At 37.1% G+C, this 19,425-nt stretch overlaps 1 protein-coding gene across 1 annotated transcript in view; it reads left to right on the top strand.

Moving 5' to 3' along the window:
* Positions 1-806: 806 nt before the first annotated feature.
* Positions 807-19,425, top strand: part of LOC131957053 (uncharacterized) — a gene marked incomplete at its 3' end in the record, with an annotated part of 64,193 nt that continues 45,574 nt past the window's right edge. The window contains exons 1-18 of the mRNA XM_059321755.1: positions 807-1,004; positions 3,526-3,699; positions 3,820-3,881; positions 4,127-4,252; positions 4,928-5,086; positions 6,028-6,221; positions 6,867-7,011; positions 7,340-7,516; positions 7,900-7,970; positions 8,261-8,362; positions 8,989-9,160; positions 9,777-10,032; positions 10,913-11,063; positions 12,191-12,363; positions 12,727-12,841; positions 13,058-13,204; positions 14,162-14,345; positions 15,151-15,382. Coding sequence (XP_059177738.1) covers positions 922-1,004; positions 3,526-3,699; positions 3,820-3,881; positions 4,127-4,252; positions 4,928-5,086; positions 6,028-6,221; positions 6,867-7,011; positions 7,340-7,516; positions 7,900-7,970; positions 8,261-8,362; positions 8,989-9,160; positions 9,777-10,032; positions 10,913-11,063; positions 12,191-12,363; positions 12,727-12,841; positions 13,058-13,204; positions 14,162-14,345; positions 15,151-15,382 — 2,723 coding nt within the window. The remainder of the gene's footprint in view (positions 1,005-3,525; positions 3,700-3,819; positions 3,882-4,126; positions 4,253-4,927; positions 5,087-6,027; positions 6,222-6,866; positions 7,012-7,339; positions 7,517-7,899; positions 7,971-8,260; positions 8,363-8,988; positions 9,161-9,776; positions 10,033-10,912; positions 11,064-12,190; positions 12,364-12,726; positions 12,842-13,057; positions 13,205-14,161; positions 14,346-15,150; positions 15,383-19,425) is intronic.

Below are 19,425 nucleotides of genomic sequence, written 5' to 3'. Positions count from 1 at the left end.
CTGCATTCGGGCAAGTGTCTTTCGGGACAACGTCCGGCTCCGATTTACACCATCTTTCATCTTGCCAATTTCCAGCACGGAGATTTACACCATCTTACTGAAGACTTGCCTATAACTAGTGTCGAGCGTCCAGTAGATCATAACTCTATGACCAGCCATATACATACTTATATGTTTTATATTTACCATTTCTCATTGCAGTGTTGCAAAACAAACTGTTTTTAATGTATTTACCGAAAAGTGATTGTCGTTACACATAACTAAATTGATTGTTGAAACCTAATTTTAATAGTTATCATTTTATTGTTTAAAAACTTTGTTAAAAAGTAAGATACATATTGTTTACTGATGAAAAAAATTGTAGAATGTGGTAAAAAAATACTGCGCAGAAGACGAAGTGTATCCCATTGGCTCCAACCTTTGGCCAGGTTAAACAACAGAGGCAGCTGGTATTTGCCAAAAAGGCCATAACTCCAGTAATCTCTTGAAAGTGACAATAAATTTAATCAATCTGCTTGTGACAATAAATTCAATCAATCAGCCTACGAAACTAATCCTGTCTTAAAGAGAATTTTTTTTTATCAATCTAGAATTATTGCTACTGATAACATGAGCGGACGTACAAGAGAGTATCTTATATAGGTTTTCTTACTGGGTGAGCTCAAAATGGTGGATTGTAATGTATTGATGAGTAGATATCTTTATAGCCTGTGTAAAGATATTTGAATGGGCGTATCTTAAGGAATTTAGGATGGTATATAAAGAGAGTTGTATCGTATTGAGGGCTAGAGAGCTTCTAGCTCTGAGAGTCGTGAGAATTTCTGAGTATTTTTTGTGAAGTTTGGTGTACGAGTCTTGAACACTGCTAGATAAGATCTCAACGACAGCATCAGAACAAGAGGCTTTGTGCCGTCGCCAAGAATGGCAAACAAGGGGAGAATACCCATCACTCTGCTGGGGATAACTCTGTGGCTTTTGACCTTCGTGACGTCAGCCAATGCCGGGTAGGTCTACGTCCGCAGGCTGACCTGTCCAGTGGTACTAATTAGATAATCAGATTACTAATTAGGGATGTAAGTTCTGTTTAGTTTTGTAATGGAATTGACAGAGTAAAACAACGCTGTTCAAAACTTCTTCATGTGCCTTGGTCTTAAAAAACAGATGAACTTACTGCCGTATAACAAATCTGGCCTCCGATATACCATGACTAGTCCTGTTATCAGACATTACATGGCATTATAATAAAATCTAACTTCTGGTATTTATTAGCGTTAAAACCTGGTCTAGCCACTGGCGATAATTAGCGTTGTAATCACACTGTCATTACTAGGAATTATAACTAGATCTAGCCAATTGCAATAATTAGCTTTGTTTTAACTAGATCTAGCCACTGGCAATAATTAGCGTAGCATTAGAAAACAAAGTGTTTTTTGTCCATTTTTCACTTCATAGTGGATGTAAAAACATAAATAAATCATAAACTTAATGTTAAGCCTAATCACAATTTCAGAAGTTTAAAATTTTAAGAAACCGGGACTATAATAGTTGCACACGTAAAGAACCTAAAAATATTTATTTTAGAGTTTAAGGCTACATTTCAATTTTTTTTTTCATCAAGCCTAAATTACAGCCTGAAATTTTACTTTAGCATGGCAAACATTGATTGGTTGTAATGAAGATCAGTGTTCGATTTTCTGAAAACCCCTTTTGAGTAATTTGTGCTCAAAACGTTACCAATGAAAGTTGTTAATAAAAATTTTACTTTTTCTTACCGCATGACTTGGTTATGCCACGTTTAGTTACATTTTCAGTGAGAAATGGGGAATGAAGAAAAAAATGTTTTTGGTATTTGTTTTATTTGTTTATTTATTTATTTTTGTTCTCAAAAATACTAAAACATTAAATGAATCCAATTGTTAGTAAAGTCCGACACAAATCTCACAATAAAGTTTGTATAACTACATTTATTTAAAAAATATTTAATGGACTATCCGAGACTATTCTCGAAAGATCCGTAAGATCCAGCATCTTACAATTGTTAGCTATATAAGCGGATCTAACCTTGGATTTAAATATCTTTCAACGGACACACTTGTTCACGGTACACAACACTAAACTGCAATACTTTCGTAAGGTGAGCAACTATATTTGCAACATTTGATCAACAGTTAGGAGCTTGAATTGTTCTGGATTAAATGCCTAATGATACAAAACCGTTTCCTAAACACAGACCCTATTGTTACTTTTTCATAAGTCTCTCCTTGCGTATGCTAGTCGTTGCAGTAGCCAAAAATTTCACCAAAATATTGAAAGATGAATTATACTTTAACTTCTTTATTTATTATTTTTTCACATTTTTTTTACTCATAAATGCACTGAAGTTCATAGAACCGATCTTAAACTTACGCCAAATAAAAATACTTCAATAATTTTTAAAATAATGACAATAACATTTATGTTCTGTATTGCTAAGTACTGTGAAAATTATTCTTTGTAAAAGTCAGTTTTTAAAACTATAATTGTAATTTTAAATTTGACATTCAGTACAGTTTAGAGACCATATCACACATTGAACCGTTTATAATATCTGTACCTTAATCCTAACCCTAATTATAAGTGTAATAGAATATAAATGAAATGTATGAAATTTTGAAATAAAAAATATCCACTACAAATATTGATGTTTCTCAGTCTCCTAGAACGGTTTAGTCAAATGTTCAGTTCTTGTAATCACTGAGGTAAACTATATTCCATTGCTACAGGAACAATTGATTAACGGACCGTAACCATATTCTATAAAGCTATTAGGCGATAAAGTAATGTGTTATTTGTTATATAAAGTTATATAAAGTTTGCGCGTGTTATTTAAAATTGATTTTCTGAATACTTTTTTTTTTCAAAATGTCTGGTAACTAGAATAAAAAGATGAATAAGCAAAAATAATACACTCGCATATGTAATATATTACTAAAAGGCTAGTTTGTGTATAATATGATGGTAGTGGTCCTATTTTAAATATTTTAAACCAGGGGAGCGGGTATTAGTTTTGGATCTGGTAAATAACAAGTCCCAAAAGATGTGTACGAAACAGAGAGATTTTTTTTAGATAATAAAAACAATGTAGGCAAAACTTTGTCTGGGGCCACCATCTCACTAACATCTGATTGAAATTGCAATCAATTATAATCATCTAGTGCCAATTAGAAAAGATTTTTGAAATACTTTACAAGCCAGAATATTTGCTGTATGTAGTAAACATTCAAATAACATAGGCCAGAATGCCAGCTTTATAGAGCAGACATGTAAATAACAAAAGCCAGAATGGCTTCTTTGTGACGGAGACTCGTGTGCCATAAACCAGAATGGTTTTTCTTCTTCTGAAGAACGCTCATATTTAATAAACGATAAACCATATTCTTTGTTTTTTTATGAAGACCCATACCCATAAACCAAAATGTTTGTTTTCTGAAAAAGACCCGTATTCCATAAACGATAAACCCGGACGTTTTATTTTATCTGGAGCAGACACGTGTGCACCATCAACGAAGACCAGCACACGACGGAGACTCACCCCTGTAACGAAATCATCAAGTGGATCACGATGACCTCTGAGACCACCCGGATATCGTTCTTGGGTGCCGCGGACGGATCAGACGTGCCGGACCTTGTCAACCCCACCGCCATGTGCCTCTACCAGAGGTTTGTTTTCAAACACCTTGCTTCATTTATTTAATTAAAATAGTGTTTTAATCGATGGTACGTTTCATATAATTTTTTTATGTAATATGAAAATATTTAAGCAATACATTTATTATCCAGATCTCAAAGCGTCCCAAAGACAATTTGCTGTAAAGGTTGGACTGGCGAAAACTGCAACCAACGTAAGAAATATAATCTTATATGTTTAGCCCTATAATAACATCCATGTTTAAAACAACATTTTCAAAGTCAAAATCATTCAACACGTCAAACAATTATTTTTAAAGTCAATACATTTTAAACCACATTCCTCGAGTTATGGTAAGCACCTTAAGTTACCTTAAAGCCCGTTAAATTACCATAAATCACCTTAATTACCACTAACAAGTATTGTGCATTAATGAGTGCATCTTGGTGTGTTGTGCAGCCGTGTGCAGCCCACCGTGTGTCAATGGAGGCCAGTGTGTCGAGACAGAGACCTACGACACAGCACTGCCCAAATGTGCCTGTCCTAGTCCTTTCACTGGACGGGCCTGTGAAGAAAATCTAGACAGTAAGTAGATAAATACAAGACATGAAATAAACCCATTTGTATTTTATTAACAATAATTTAAAGAGCTTTCAAAATTGTGATTTTTTTAAAAAATGTTTTACTTAAATTTTGTGTGACACTTTAGAACACGGTGGCCAGTAAGGTAGATGGAGTAGTCCATTTATTTATGTAAAATCAGTGTTCTTTTCCAAGCCGCCTTTACTTGCGCTAACGTGAGTCAGGTACCCATTAGGGCTGGGTGGAATTTGTACAGACTCGAGCCCGGGAACCGCACTCGAGAGTTTTGGGGCAAGAGTCGTGCGCTCTAGCAAGTAAATTTTTAAAAAAAATATAACCAAACGCTTATTATTATTTCAGGACACTGATGTAAACACAAAACTTAACTGTAAACAAGACTACTGCAGATTTTTCGTGGGTTGGGGTAGGGGGGGGGAAGAGAAGCACGCCTACCGCCCGTCTATTCCCCCCTCCCCATCTGAACGAATTTGTATAGAATATATATTTATATACAGCAATCAACATCCGACCCCCCGGAAATTCAAACCCGCGCCATCCACGAAAGTTTCAATTGTCTCCCCCCCCCCCACCACCATTTTCAGTGATAAATGTCTGAAAGCAACTCCACTGTACTAATACCACAAGATATTACTGTAAACCAACTTTCCTCTATTTCAGCACTGAAGAGCGGCCTGATGTACTGCTACAGGGGCAATAACTGCCAGGGTAACCTGACTAGCCTGGCTGCTATGGAGATCTCTAGGTGCTGTGTGGACGGCTTCTCTGGTTCCTGGGGCAGCCAGACCACCGCATACGGATGTGTTCCTTGTAGCCCTAGTAGGTTCCCTCACCCCTCACACACACATACCACTTCATATGAGTTTGTTCCTTGTAGCCCAAGTAGGTTCCCTCATCCCTCACACACACACATCACTTCATATGAGTTTGTTCCTTGTAGCCCTAGTAGGTTGTTCCCCCACACCTCCACATACACTTCACTTAATATGGCTGTGTTCCTTGTAGCCCAAGTAGGTTTTCCCCTCCCCAAACACATCACTGCATATGGATTTGTTCATTGTAGCCCAACTAGGCAAACAAAAAACACTAAACCTGGCACTTTCCCGTGCTCAAATTATTTGTTTTTGTTTTAAACCCAAAATTATTATATTTCAAATTTGTTTTAGTTAACAAAAAACATGTTTTATAGCATTAACGCAAACACATATTCTGTAAACGACTTTAATGAACTGATTATTTTGAATTTTAACTAAACTTTAAACCTCAAATATAGCATGTTCAATATAAACTTTAAAATCAGATATTAAAAACAAATATTCCGTCAGACCATCTTAAAATAAAACTATTTCAGATATTCAGGCTACTTTCCTGCTCCTCTACTTAAGTTCACGGTACCACAATGACCAACAGCACACATATGACCAACAACACACATATGACCAACATTACACATATGTCCAACAACACACATATGACCAACATTACACATATGACCAACAGCACACATATGACCAACAACACACATATGACCAACATTACACATATGTCCAACAACACACATATGACCAACATTACACATATGTCCAACAACACACATATGACCAACATTACACATATGACCAACAGCACACATATGACCAACAACACACATATGTCCAACAATACACATATGACCAACATTACACATATGACCAACAGCACATATATAACCAACAGCACACATATAACAGCGTTTAAAATAAACTTTTTTCACCTTTCAGCCCAAACTGTCAAGTATGTCAACAACCTGGACAGCGCCACCTGCATGACATCTGGAGATGACATCTACCGCACGTTCGACAATGTGCTGTTCAAGTACAGCACGCTGTGTGCTGTTGGTCTTCTGGTCACGCCCACCATCGACATCTACACCGTGACAGAGTGTGATCCTCTAGACGAGTGCTCGTGCTATAAGGTGGATGGGGGGATGAGGCTTATCGCTCTATTATCTGTGCAAATATTTGGTCTAGAATACATTGTAGCATACGTGCTATAAGGTGGGGGTTGAGGCATATCGCTCTATTATCTGTACCAATATTGGGTCTAGAATACACCACTGTAAATTGAAGGAATATGGAGCATAAGAAAGCGTCTCTACACAGTAAAGCAGAACAGGGTCTAGGTATATCTATCAAAACGATGTAGGGCATAGCAGAATCTAGAAGATAAGGAATCTAGAAACATAAAAATTCCTCTTTAAACCTAGCGATCATCTAGGCGGCAGATCTAGTAGAATTCAGAAAATTTCTCGACCTCGACTTATGAATGGATAGTGTGGTCAGCACTATGCCCAGCTGCCTTTACTTTCCCGAAGTAAGTTTAGTATTTCTCAGAGTTGGGTGGGCTCATGGACGTCATTTAACCACAAGTTCGAACCGATATCAGAGCTTGAGACTTCCATCTAGCTCTACCATTCGACCACGCCATCACACCAAATAAAAAATAAGGCCATTAAATACATTGAAATTTCTATTCAAAGGAATAGCTTAATCTAGAACTAGAAGCAGGCGAAAGTGTTAATCTATTATTAACTGCAATATAACACAAACAATGCTTTCAGATCATCACAATAATCCTACACGGCGAACCAACCTACACCTACACCCTGGAGGGGACGATATTAACAGTGGCAGACGGTACAACAACAGACAGCTATGACGCTGCCAAACTTCCAGACAAAACCCCAACGGCTTTGGATAAGAATGGTACTGCTTGTTTCTTTTATGGGTTATGGGTTCCCTTGAGTAAAAACTACACACTCTTAAGTCATTTTGTCACTCCCTTTCCACATATATACTTCTTATTCCTTATCATAATATCCCTTTATTAAATTATAGATCTCAGGAAAATTAGCATCAATTGTTTTTCATCAATTATTTTTAAAAATAAATACAAGTTAATGTTGAGGAACCTATAACCACCCTACTCCCCAACACATCATCACAATCTTGTGACTCCATGAAACGTAAAGCTGAGCCTGTGTGTCGTAGAATTAGATTGTATAGCTATTACCACGGTTTGGTGTGTCCACAGGTAATTTGATCTGGAAAATGGATCATGACGTGAAGACCATCTACCTGAGCTTCATCTCCCTGGGTGTGGAGATCCGGGCTGAGGCTGACGGCACCCTTATGCTGACCATCAAGAAAAACTCCATACTGGTGGGCAGTATTGCTGGAGTCTGTGGGGACATGGATGGCTATTCGGATGGTAACAGTCGCTTTATTTAGTCAGTGGGGGCGTTTTATCAGGATATATATATATATATATATATATATATATATATATATATATATATATATATATATATATATATTAAAAGTAAAGTACCCTTTCAAACATTACGATCAGTGGAGCAGTTGAAGTAGAGTTCCCGTGTTTCAATTCCCCCGACATTGTTTAAGTGACGATGTGGAATATTATCGTGTTACAGAAGGTTCTAGGTGTCTGAAGGGGTTTATTACACCAACGATGCTGTATCTTCAGATGTCAGCACTATTTTTCATAGGGATTGCGTCCTCATTTGTATCGTTTAAAATGTCCTGTATCGTATTCCACCAAAAGAGATTTTTACAGAACTATTTCATCTCTAGATGAGTTTGGACTCCTAACCCCAATGGGAGCTCAGAGAATCTTTGAACTGTACAGCAACCCAAACCTTCCAGTAAGTTCAGAATTTTTACATCTCATTATTTTTAAATTTCAGTACTGGTAATCATATTTACATATTACAACAAGTGTAGAATATTATGCGCAGTTTTAATTTTTTAATTACAATAGCCAACTGAATTGCTCCATAAAGATTGCATATTATTTAATTTTTTAAATATCTTGTTTAAGCACCCATCGTTGAGTAGACCTATATTGATTTTTTCTGTAATCACTTGAGTAAAGTGCTAATGTTTCTAATTCTTGAACACACAAATAACGCATTAACCCCTGTAACTGTCTCAGTGCGGCAAAGGAATCTTTAAATGTGCCACACCCGATGCCACAGCAAAAGCTAGTGAAGCGTGTCAGGCTCTCACGACCGTCTTCTACAGGTGCCATTCGTCCGTGAGTACTATCATCTTATTTTATCTTTACTAAACCACTTTGTCATTCGTCTGTGTGTAGGCCTACTTTATAGTTATTCTCTCATTTTATTATAACTAAGCCTCTCTGTTACTCGTTTGTGAGTCCTTCACATTTTTCATCCCATTTGTCAAAATTAAACCTCTGCACTGTACTACTCGTTCGTGAGCACTTTACATTTATCATCACATTTTTTCATAACTAAATCACTGTGCCTATCTTTCTTGAGAACTTCATATTTATCATCTCATTTATCATAAATAAACCACTGTGTCATGGTCCGTGAGTACTTCACATTTATCATCACATTATATCATAACAAAACCCGTGTGATTATCTGTACCTTAGTCTGGTTAAGACACTGAAACAACACTGAGTGTCTAAATAGTGTGATTGACTGATATCTTCTTATTAAATGGGAGTGCTTCAAATTTTCCTTATCTTTCATCACAACCATAATGCACTGCGTTACTAAACTACTACTTTTTCTTTCCCGGAACAAAATTATTTTTCATTTTATCAGCATTTAGTCAGACTATTAAACTGCACAATAAATGTGCCTCCTCGTGTGAGTGCATACCTTAATACAATGTCCACAACCTGTTCAGGTGGACGTGGACTTCTACACAGAGAGGTGCCGGTCAGCCTACTGCACGTCTTTAAGTGCCGGGGGAGTGGAGGCTGCCACCAAGGCCGTGTGCAATGTCCTGTCCACCTACCACAAGGTCTGCAGCATGATATCAGGGGAGGCTATAGCCTGGAGAACCTCGTCCCTCTGTCGTACGTCAAACTCTGTTTGTGTCGTCATGTTTTACTGTCATAAGTCTTAGATGACTGGTACCACATTAATACGTGGTTTTTGTTACACAGTCTATAGTATAGCAACACATTATTGTGGAATTATTATACTGCAATTTATGTAAATTAATTAATACGCTAATGGGTCGGCGTGGTCGAGTCGGTTAAGCTCATGGTTGCTAAACCGAGAAGTCTCGAGTTTGAGCCCTCTGGCAGATGAGGCTCGTTAGCTGGGAACAGCCACTCTTCTAAGAGAGAAAACTTCAAAATCAAACAACTGCTGCCTTGTAGTTTGTTCTCGGTTGGACAAAGGCTATGGAAGCAAATCCAAAAAGAAAAGCAGGCTGATATCGGAGGCAATGGCCTCAATGGCGCATAACCAGTTGACACATAGCATTAATTGTGTTGTAGGGGATCCTCCCAACACTAAAATTAAGAACGAAGAAGAAGAAGAATTAATACGCTACAAGATGATCACCCCGATCGTGATTTTTGTCTGAATTTATATATATGTATATATATATATATATATATATATATATATATATATATATATATATATATATATATATATATATATATATATATATACTCTCAGCGAAAACGTGCAACCAGCCGTTCCAGTTTAATGGTCTGATCGTCAACAAGTGTCCACTGACCTGCGGAGCCTCACTCTACTCCTACACAAGAAGCTCGTGCCGTACTCAGCCGTACGGGGGGTGTGAGTGTCCGGAAGGTCAAGCTAGGATCAACAACACATGTGTCGCACCTGACGCTTGTCAGTGTAAAGGGGACGATGGGCGGTACTACAACAATGGTGACGTCATTGAGTCTGGAGACCACTGTAAAACCTGGTGAGTTCCCAAAAAATTGGATTGGATTGAGTGAGTGTGTTTTACGCTGAATAAAACTAACAAATCTGATTTCTTCACATGGGAAATAAAATTCCGTACAAAAAAGGGCCACACATAATTTTAAATATATTTAAACACGTGCATATTATATTGTAATGTTTTTCATACATAATAATGATTACTGTGAATTAATATGTGTCAAATTAAAGAATTTCTTAAATTTATTACACACTTTTACACTACAAAATTCAATATTTTGTTGTAGTCTGTAAGTAGGCTACTTTGAGGAAGTTTCAGGAATGATGTTGGAATGTTTAAAGCACAAACGAACTATGTTCAAAAACTAAATCACGAGAATATGTGTTTTAAATTTTCAATCGCATGTTAGAATAGTGCACAGTTTTATGCTAGGGCGTTACAGAAACATTTGTATTCTAGTATTCAGACATGTCACATCAATACTCTATACAAGCTTGCCATATTGCCAATATTAATTTTAATGAGCACTGTTTTCACAGAAATGAGGCCATACTGCTTTTCATTTCTATAGACTCATTTTTCTTTGTATTCGTGCAGTGTTTGAAAGTATGATACACTTGAATGTCCAAGTAGTTAGATGTATACATGTGTCAAAACATTATGTGTATGATATTTGATCAATTAGCTGTTATGTGTTCGTGTATATCAAAAAGTATAGAGGTCATATTCAATCAATCCGTAGTCATATGTATTTGTCTATCAAAACATTATGTGTATGGTACTTGATCAATCCGTAGTCATATGTGTGTGTCTATCAAAACAGTATGTGTATGGTACTTGATCAATCAGTAGTGATATGTGTCTATGAAAACCTTATGTGTATGTCACCCTTCCATGCCAGCAAATGTGGACACCTGGGCCTGTGGGAGTGCAGTGAGAGCCCAGACAGGTGCTCGTCCACCTGCACCGTCCTGGGCGGCAGCTACGTCAGGACGTTCGACGGACGGATGTTCGGGATAGAGAACTCTTGTGGGGAGCTCACTTTAGCTCAGGTAAGCTAAGAACTCTTGTGGGGAACTTACTTTAGCTCAGGTAAGCTCAGAACTTGCGGGGAGCTCACTTTAGCTCTGGTAAGCTGAGAACTCTTGTGGGGAGCTTACTTTAGCTCAGGTAAGCTCAGAACTTGCGGGGAGCTCACTTTAGCTCTGGTAAGCTGAGAACTCTTGTGGGGAGCTTACTTTAGCTCAGGTAAGCTGAGAGTTTGATTGGAGCTCACCTTAGCTCAGGTAAGCTGAGAACTCTTTAGGGGAGCTTACTTTAGCTCAGGTAAGCTCAGAACTTGCGGGGAGCTCACTTTAGCTCTGGTAAGCTGAGAACTTTTGTGGGGAGCTTACTTTAGCTCAGGTAAGCTGAGAGTTTTATTGGAGCTCACCTTAGCTCAGGTAAGCTGAGAACTCTTTAGGGGAGCTCACGTTAGCTCAGGTAAGCTGAGAACTCAGGTAAGCTGAGAACTCTTTAGGGGAGCTCACCTTAGCTCAGGTAAGCTGAGAACTCTTTAGGGGAGCTCACCTTAGCTCAGGTAAGCTGAGAACTCAGGTAAGCTGAGAACTCTTGTGGGGAGCTCACCTTAGCTCAGGTAAGCTGAGAACACTTGCGGGGAGCTCACGTTAGCTCAGGTAAGCTGAGAACACTTGCGGGGAGCTCACGTTAGCTCAGGTAAGCTGTTTGCTTAGGAAATCTTAAATTAGCTCCAGTAAAACTTGCGTGGAGCTTATGTTAGCTGAGGTATTGTTCTATGCTAGAACGATGTATATCTATACTCGCCTTGGTAGTAAATCGCTGAAGTTGTTGAACAATGTAGTCATCTGGGTACTTAGATCCTATTATTAAGTATACATGCAAGCCTTACTTTTAATCTTGCCTAAATCTTGTAGTTTAGATCGACAACTTTAGTTTACCCTCGCCCATATCACTAACCTTTTTAAATCATTTACAACGGGATTATCCTTGCCAACATTCTCAAATCCTATAGTTAGGCTTATTATCCGTGTGTGTATCTCGTCTAATTCCCAAACGTTAAAAGGGTTATAAATAAAGTTGAATAATTTGGCCCCTACATAACTTGAAGTTAGGATTATAAACAATTTTGTTCATCATAAAGAGTACGTTATATGCACAGGGTCAAGACCTAAAGATCGTGTTTGGGACACTGTCCAGCAGTACTGACGAGAACGGAGAAAACATCACTCCGTCTTTTGTCAATGTTGAGTACCAGGGCATCAAGTCCAGACTGGAAGTCTCCAAATCTTCCTCGCAAATAGAAAACGGCTTTTCTCCTAGGATCAACATTAGGTAGGTTCTGTTTTATTGCATTATATATTCAATGTATCATTAACAAAGACATTGTTCTGAGATCATAACCTCAACATTGTGATACATTTTTGATGGATATCTGAATTCACGTAAGGGAAATTAAAGGCAGCTGGGCATAGTGCTGACCACAGTATACCTCCATCCACCGAGGTCATAGAAACAGGTGACCTCTACTTCACCTGCCCCATTGATAGTCAGGTTCGAAAAGATACATAAAAATGAATGCTAACACGTGGATTTTAACTGTCATTGACTTTTAATTGAAAACAGTTTTAATGTTTGAAGTAATTAACATAGTTTTGAGAGAAAGGTAATAAAGCAAAGATTTGTATTACATCTCAGGCAAGTGGCTAAAAATACTTTTGTTATTGACATCAATGGCGGAAAAATTCGCATGTATCTGTTTCGTGATGGTTCTCTGTACTTGAAGATGAAGACTACTAGTTTTAGAGGCAAAGTAAGTCTTTGTTCATTTAAAATTAGTTTAAATGCAAGGCAAAACATTATTGTTTGATATTAAATTATGCATAATCTACTATAACAAAAAACTGTATTTATTCATTCACTCTTATAGCAAGTTTACACTAACGTCTAACTCTCGCTGTAACGAAAACATGTTTTTATTCATTTATTCTTAAAGCAAGTTAACACCACCGTCTAACTCTTGTTTCAGGTCCTGGGTCTATGTGGCAATATGGACAATAACAAGGACAACGACTTTTTGTCGCCGTCCAACTCTGTGATGGAGAGCTCCGAGTTCCTCAAGCTGTACACCACATGTCGTGAGGCTGTATACTCGGAACTGGCACAGACCACCCCGGTAAAGTTTTTTGTTGGTGAAGTTTTCTTTATTGTTGGTGAAGTTTTCTTTTTTGTTGGTGAAGTTTTCTTTTTTGTTGGTAAAGTTTTCTTTTTTTGGTGGTAAAGTGTTCTCGTGTTAAAATTTTCATTTTTGTTGGTAAAGTTTTCTTTTTTGTTGGTGAAGTTTTCTTTTTTGTTGGTAAAGTTTTCTTTTTTGTTGGTAAAGTTTTCTTTTTGTTGGTTAAAGCTTTCTTTCTGTTGGTAAAGTTTTCTCTTTGCTTAAAAGTTTTCTTTTTTTCTGGTAAGATTTTATCTTGGTTGGTAATGATTTCTCTTGATTTGTAAAGTTTTCATTTTGCTGGTAGAATTTCCCTTAGTTGTTAAAGTTTTCTCTCTGTTGGTAAAGTCTTCTCTATTTGAGTAAAGTTTAATCTGCATAAGTTGTTTTCTTATTGTCCATAAAACTTTGTCAAGAGTGGATTTGCCCACACTACTTTGGTCAAGTTTTCTTAGTGTTTGGTAAAGTATTCTTTGTATTGGCTGAGCATAACCCACACTGGTAATTTTCTCGATGGTAAAGTTTTCTCCTATGTGGCCACATTTCTCTCTAGTAAAATATTTTGATAAAGTTTTTTTTACTATAATGTCTACAAAGAAAACTCTTCTGATCGTGCTTTCTCTTGGTTGAATAGGCTATGACCACACCAGTAAAGTTTTCTTGTTGTTCTGTAAAGTTTTTATTATGTGTGGATACAGTTCACTTTGGTAAAGTTTTCTCGCCGTGGAAATCAGATTTATGATCCACATTCACTATTTGTTTGCGAAAAATCGAAGTCAACTTGTTTTTAAATAACTGTATTGCACTATAGATCTAGTACAAATCAAACATTGAACAAACGGCTTTAAGCTTAAAGCTGAACAATGTTTCCAATAAATTTAGTCTAAGAATGAGCTCATAAGCTGCGTGTTTCCCCAGGATCCGGTTTGTTTCGCCCTCAACAACATCCGTCTGCCTACCAACTCCAGGCTTGACCTTGACAGCTACGTCAAGATGTGCAGCAACGCCCCCAACGAGGTCGTCCGATGTGCCGTCCTGCAGTCGTTTGCCTTTGCCGCCAACATCAACTTCCAAACAGCCTTTAGTGACGTAGGCTCATGCTGTACGTCTGTTTCATACAGAAATTTGATTTAAGTAAAACATTTAATTATTTAAGTAATGAGATTACAGAAATTATCTTAAGTTTGGGTCAAGGTCAGATTGTAAACAACTGTTATATATGTATATGTATATATATATATATATATATATATATATATATATATATATATATATATATATATATATATATATATATATATATATATATATATATATATATATATATATATAATAAGGTTTTTTCTAATAACTCTCATACCCGTTTAGATATTTATATTTTTCGTCTATCAAAGACTGATAGTCCCAATTTTGAATTGTTTTAGCGTTGAAGGCTTTTAAATATGTCTTTGTTAAGGAATGTAAATATTGCTGCTATACAGATTATTTGAGTGTTGTCGAAAAATGACGTCATGATTTTTTGACGATTCTTATTTCACCCCCTCCGATCGACAAACTGTCACAATTTGTGACATTTTGAACAGTGATCATTTAATTTTACCAAAATACCTCTACGTACAAGAAATAACTGCTACAAAAAAATTCATTTTCTAAAATTACTTTTTAAATGCAGTTGAGTACAGTCACATCTTCCACCCACCTTCTTTTCGTACATACATCATCAATATATCCAACCCCTACACTGTAGGATTCTTGCTTCATTTATAGACGAGCACCTTTTCCCCAAAAGTGAACTACTTAGGTCAATGCTCACATACAGTTCTTATTTACCATATAAACACCTTGCTTAAGATTATTTTAACGTAGGCAACAGTGCAGAAATCTAAAACAGTTTTCACCATGAACAGCGGACACGACTTGCCCTAGAAGAAAGATCAACGTCTGCGACGCCAACTGTAACGACCACCTGTTTAAGGACTGCGAGCCGGAGACCATCTACAGCTGCGGCTGTCCGGAGGGGCAGTATGTCAACAAGCAAGGTCAATGTGTGGCCTTGAACCAGTGCGGCTGCTGCGACTTCACCAACCCTGACAGGTGTTACCTGCCTAATGAGGAGTTCATGCACGGCTGTAGGGAATGGTAAGATATCACACGGCTGTAGGGAATTTTAAGATATTACACGGCTGTAGGGAATGGTAAGATATCACACGGCTGTGGGGAATTTTAAGATATTACACGGCTGTAGGGAATGGTAAGATATTACACGGCTGTAGGGAATGGTAAGATATTACACGGCTGTAGGGAATGGTAAGATATTATACGGCTGTAGGGAATGGTAAGATATTACACGGCTGTAGGGAATGGTAAGATATCACACGGCTGTAGGGAATTTTAAGATATTACACGGCTGTAGGGAATGGTAAGATATCAGAAGGGTGTAGGGAATTTTAAGATATTACACGGCTGTAGGGAATGGTAAGATATTACACGGCTGTAGGGAATGGTAAGATATTACACGGCTGTAGGGAATGGTAAGATATTACACGGCTGTAGGGAATGGTAAGATATTACACGGCTGTAGGGAATGGTAAGATATCACACGGCTGTAGGGAATTTTAAGATATTACACGGCTGTAGGGAATGGTAAGATATCAGAAGGGTTTAGGGAATTTTAAGATATTACACGGCTGTAGGGAATGGTAAGATATTACACGGCTGTAGGGAATGGTAAGATATCACACGGCTGTAGGGAATTTTAAGATATTACACGTCTGTAGGGAATGGTAAGATATTACACGGCTGTAGGGAATGGTAAGATATTACAAGTAGTATATTAGGTCCCTTTTGGGTCGTATGGGTGAAGGAGCCATGGGTGAGCAGGATGCGGATGCGGATGCGGATGCGGATGCGGAACAAAGGATATATAGTAAAATACTCACCCACCTGGCGGAGGGTGAAGGAGCCGGCGGGACAATGAGATATAGTAAAATACTCACCCACCGGGGTGAGGGTGGGTGAGGGTGAAGGAGCAGGCGCAGGGTGAAGGAGCCGCAGGCGCAATGACATATAGTAAAATACTCACCCACCTGGGTGAGCAGGTGGGTGAGGGTGAAGGAGCCGCAGGCGCAAAGGCATATAGTAAAATACTCACCCACCCTAGGGTGGGGGATGCGGATGCGGAGTAGGTCAGTAGGTCACCACCGGTGACCTTGTGACGTAATTAGTAACATTATGACGTAATCATTGACCTAGTTACGTAATTTTAATGTGTTTTTTAATTAGTTTTAATGAGTTTTTTAAATTTTAATTAATTTTTTAATTAGTTACGTAATTTGATTATTTGTTTACTTTTTTAATTGTTTAATTTGTTGTTTACTTGTTGTTTAATTTAATTATTTGTTTGATTTTAATGAATTTAAATACTTTGTTTATATTTTGTTTGTTTATTTTTTTAATTAGTTTAATTATTATTAACGAGTTACGTAATTGGATTTTAATTTTTTTGAATTTTTAAATTTTAAATTTTATTTTATAATTAGTTAAATTATTATTATTAACTAGTTACGTAATTTGATTTTAATTACTTTGTTTATTTGTTTATTTAATATATTTCTTTTCTTTGTTGTTTAATTTGTTGGTTTGTTTATTTGCTTGTATGTATGTTTTAAATAAAAGACTAACACTAGCGTGGACTTTGTATAGGGACCATTCAGCAACACAACGAACGGTTACCGAAAATAGAACATCCATTTAACCACATCTGTTACTTATCGATCCGTGATCCTTTGTTGACACGCGCTGCGCTTTTAATGGGAATGTATTGATCGCACCCACGGAGCCATCGGGACAACGGGCGCGTTAATATTGATTCCACACACAGCCATCAAATGATGGTCCGCCTAATTAATTTGGTCATGCATCGTGGGTTTATGTCGACTACAAACATCCATTAGAGACACCTGTTACTCGCTAAGGGCACCCGACACGTATCGATCCACATGCGATCCTTTGTTCTTGTCAACCACCGTACAAGGGCCAAGTTAATATTGATCGAACCCACTGACCATCAGTATGATGGTCCACGTCATGTGTAATTTTATTAACGAGTTACGTAATTTGATTTTAATTTTTTAAATTTTTAAATTTTTAATTTAATTTTATAATTAGTTTAATTATTATTAACGAGTTACGTAATTTGATTTTAATTTTTTTTAAATTTTAAAAATTTTTTTAAATTATTATTTTTAAATTTTATTTTTAATTGTTGTTTACTTGTTGTTTAATTTAATTACTTTGTATAATTTATTTGTTTGAAATTCATTTTAATTAGTTTGCTTTTAATTTCTTTGTTGTACGCCGTTTGAAATAAAAGACTAACACTAGCGTGTACTAGAAAGTGTCATTGTGTATAACATCCATTTAACCACAGCTGTTACTTATTAGCGACAGCTTGTACTTATCGATCCGCCCGTGAGCCTCCCCGGCGCTCCCCGTGGTTGCTTAATAGCGGACTCACTGAAGCGATCACAACAGGTAATTAATCGAAACCATTAAGTCCCTCTCCGCGTTAAGTGTGGCGACAGCTGGTGCTGTAATTAGTCACGGCTCTCGGCTTTTTTCATTAGACTACAGCTGTACATGAACTATGTTCACATATCGTACGCCCGGTCATTCTTTGATCAAATTAAAAAATTTTGTTTCCACATGTCCTGCGAACCGTCCCTTGCTATGTATGAAAGATTAATGGTTGTAACTATGCGCTTATAGCGAGGGTCAGCGAAAACAAAAATATATTTAAGGGTCGGAATTTTCTTTCAACCACCGTTAAGTCAGGTTTTGAGACGAAACGAAGTCTCGGTAGGTTCGTGTTTTTTAATGGGCGACAGGGCGACTTGATGCGTTGGTACGTAGGTATGCGGGGTTAAGGTTCTATAACTCTATATATTTAAATACGTTTTTTTATTCAAATGAGTTTACTCCCCCTAACGTAAGTACATGTAAAGAGGGATTTCCTATAGATCTGTAATGAATTAGGCCTTTTTGACTATGACTTGTTGCCCAGGTGTTGACATGATACGCTTTTTTGAGATATACATACACACACACACACACACACACAAACACACACACACACACACACACACACATGCGCGCGCGCGCGAAATTCATACTAGGTCGGTAATGGCGGAGAGAACTTATAGGTATACATTATCATGGCGACAACAAAAGCGACTCTTATTTTATTTACATGAAAGCGTGTTTTCCAAAAAGTGTCACCATGCCATTGTCATTTTCGCAGCGGGGTTTATTTTAAGTGTACCCGGTGCACGGTTGTTTACATTTTAAAAGACGTGTCGCGTGTCTTCCCCTTACGGCTTCCCTAATAGAGAAACGAGAGGAAAGACAACTGTTCTAAAATTAGAACAGACTTATCTACACACACGAGTATCGTCCCTTGTGAAAAAAATTCGCGTCAGATTCCTTAACTAAACAGTCAATTTCTTTAACAAGTTAAAAAATAATTTAGGAAGACAAGGGTTAACAACATTAGACGCTACCGTTTTTGTTTCCTGTGACGACAAGGCACAATACACTTTTGTATTTTATGTCTCAAGTAGAGGGTGGGATATTTTTTCTTTGTAAGCGTGTTGTAAACAATGGGTAGAGGAAGCGATTACTAGGTAAGAGGGGAGAGAACGTGACGTACATCGCGATATTTGAAAACATGGCGATGTTTAACCTCAACCAAAAAAGGCAATGAACCTAGAAGGAAGACGAATATATATCTTAGTCTTGCACCTGATTACCTCCCCATGTTCGCTTTAGTATTACAGTTTTCATCAAACTTCTTTTTGACTTGAACTTCTTTAATTTTTAAGAAAGTTTACTTATACATATAACATTACGTCTAAAGACATTTTTATTTTATTTTTACCACTCAATGTATTTTGTTTTTCTATATCTTACATTGTCATCTTAATTTTTGATCACCTTAGTAAAAAATTGCTTAAGATTATAAAATTCAAGTTTTAAAAAACAACAACGTTATAGTACGTCGTGTCAAATGACACACCGTTTAAAATGCCTACATTTAAAGTTCACCAAAATAAGGACGTAAAAAACTAAATATGATATGACGTTAGCATACATATCATTCAATCTAATCACTCTAAAGTACAAAT

The sequence above is a fragment of the Physella acuta genome, unplaced genomic scaffold (genome assembly GCF_028476545.2).
Source record: "Physella acuta isolate Inbredline_101_S28 unplaced genomic scaffold, ASM2847654v3 ptg001199l, whole genome shotgun sequence".
Taxonomy (NCBI): domain Eukaryota; kingdom Metazoa; phylum Mollusca; class Gastropoda; family Physidae; genus Physella; species Physella acuta.
This window is presented reverse-complemented; position numbering and strand designations above follow the sequence as displayed.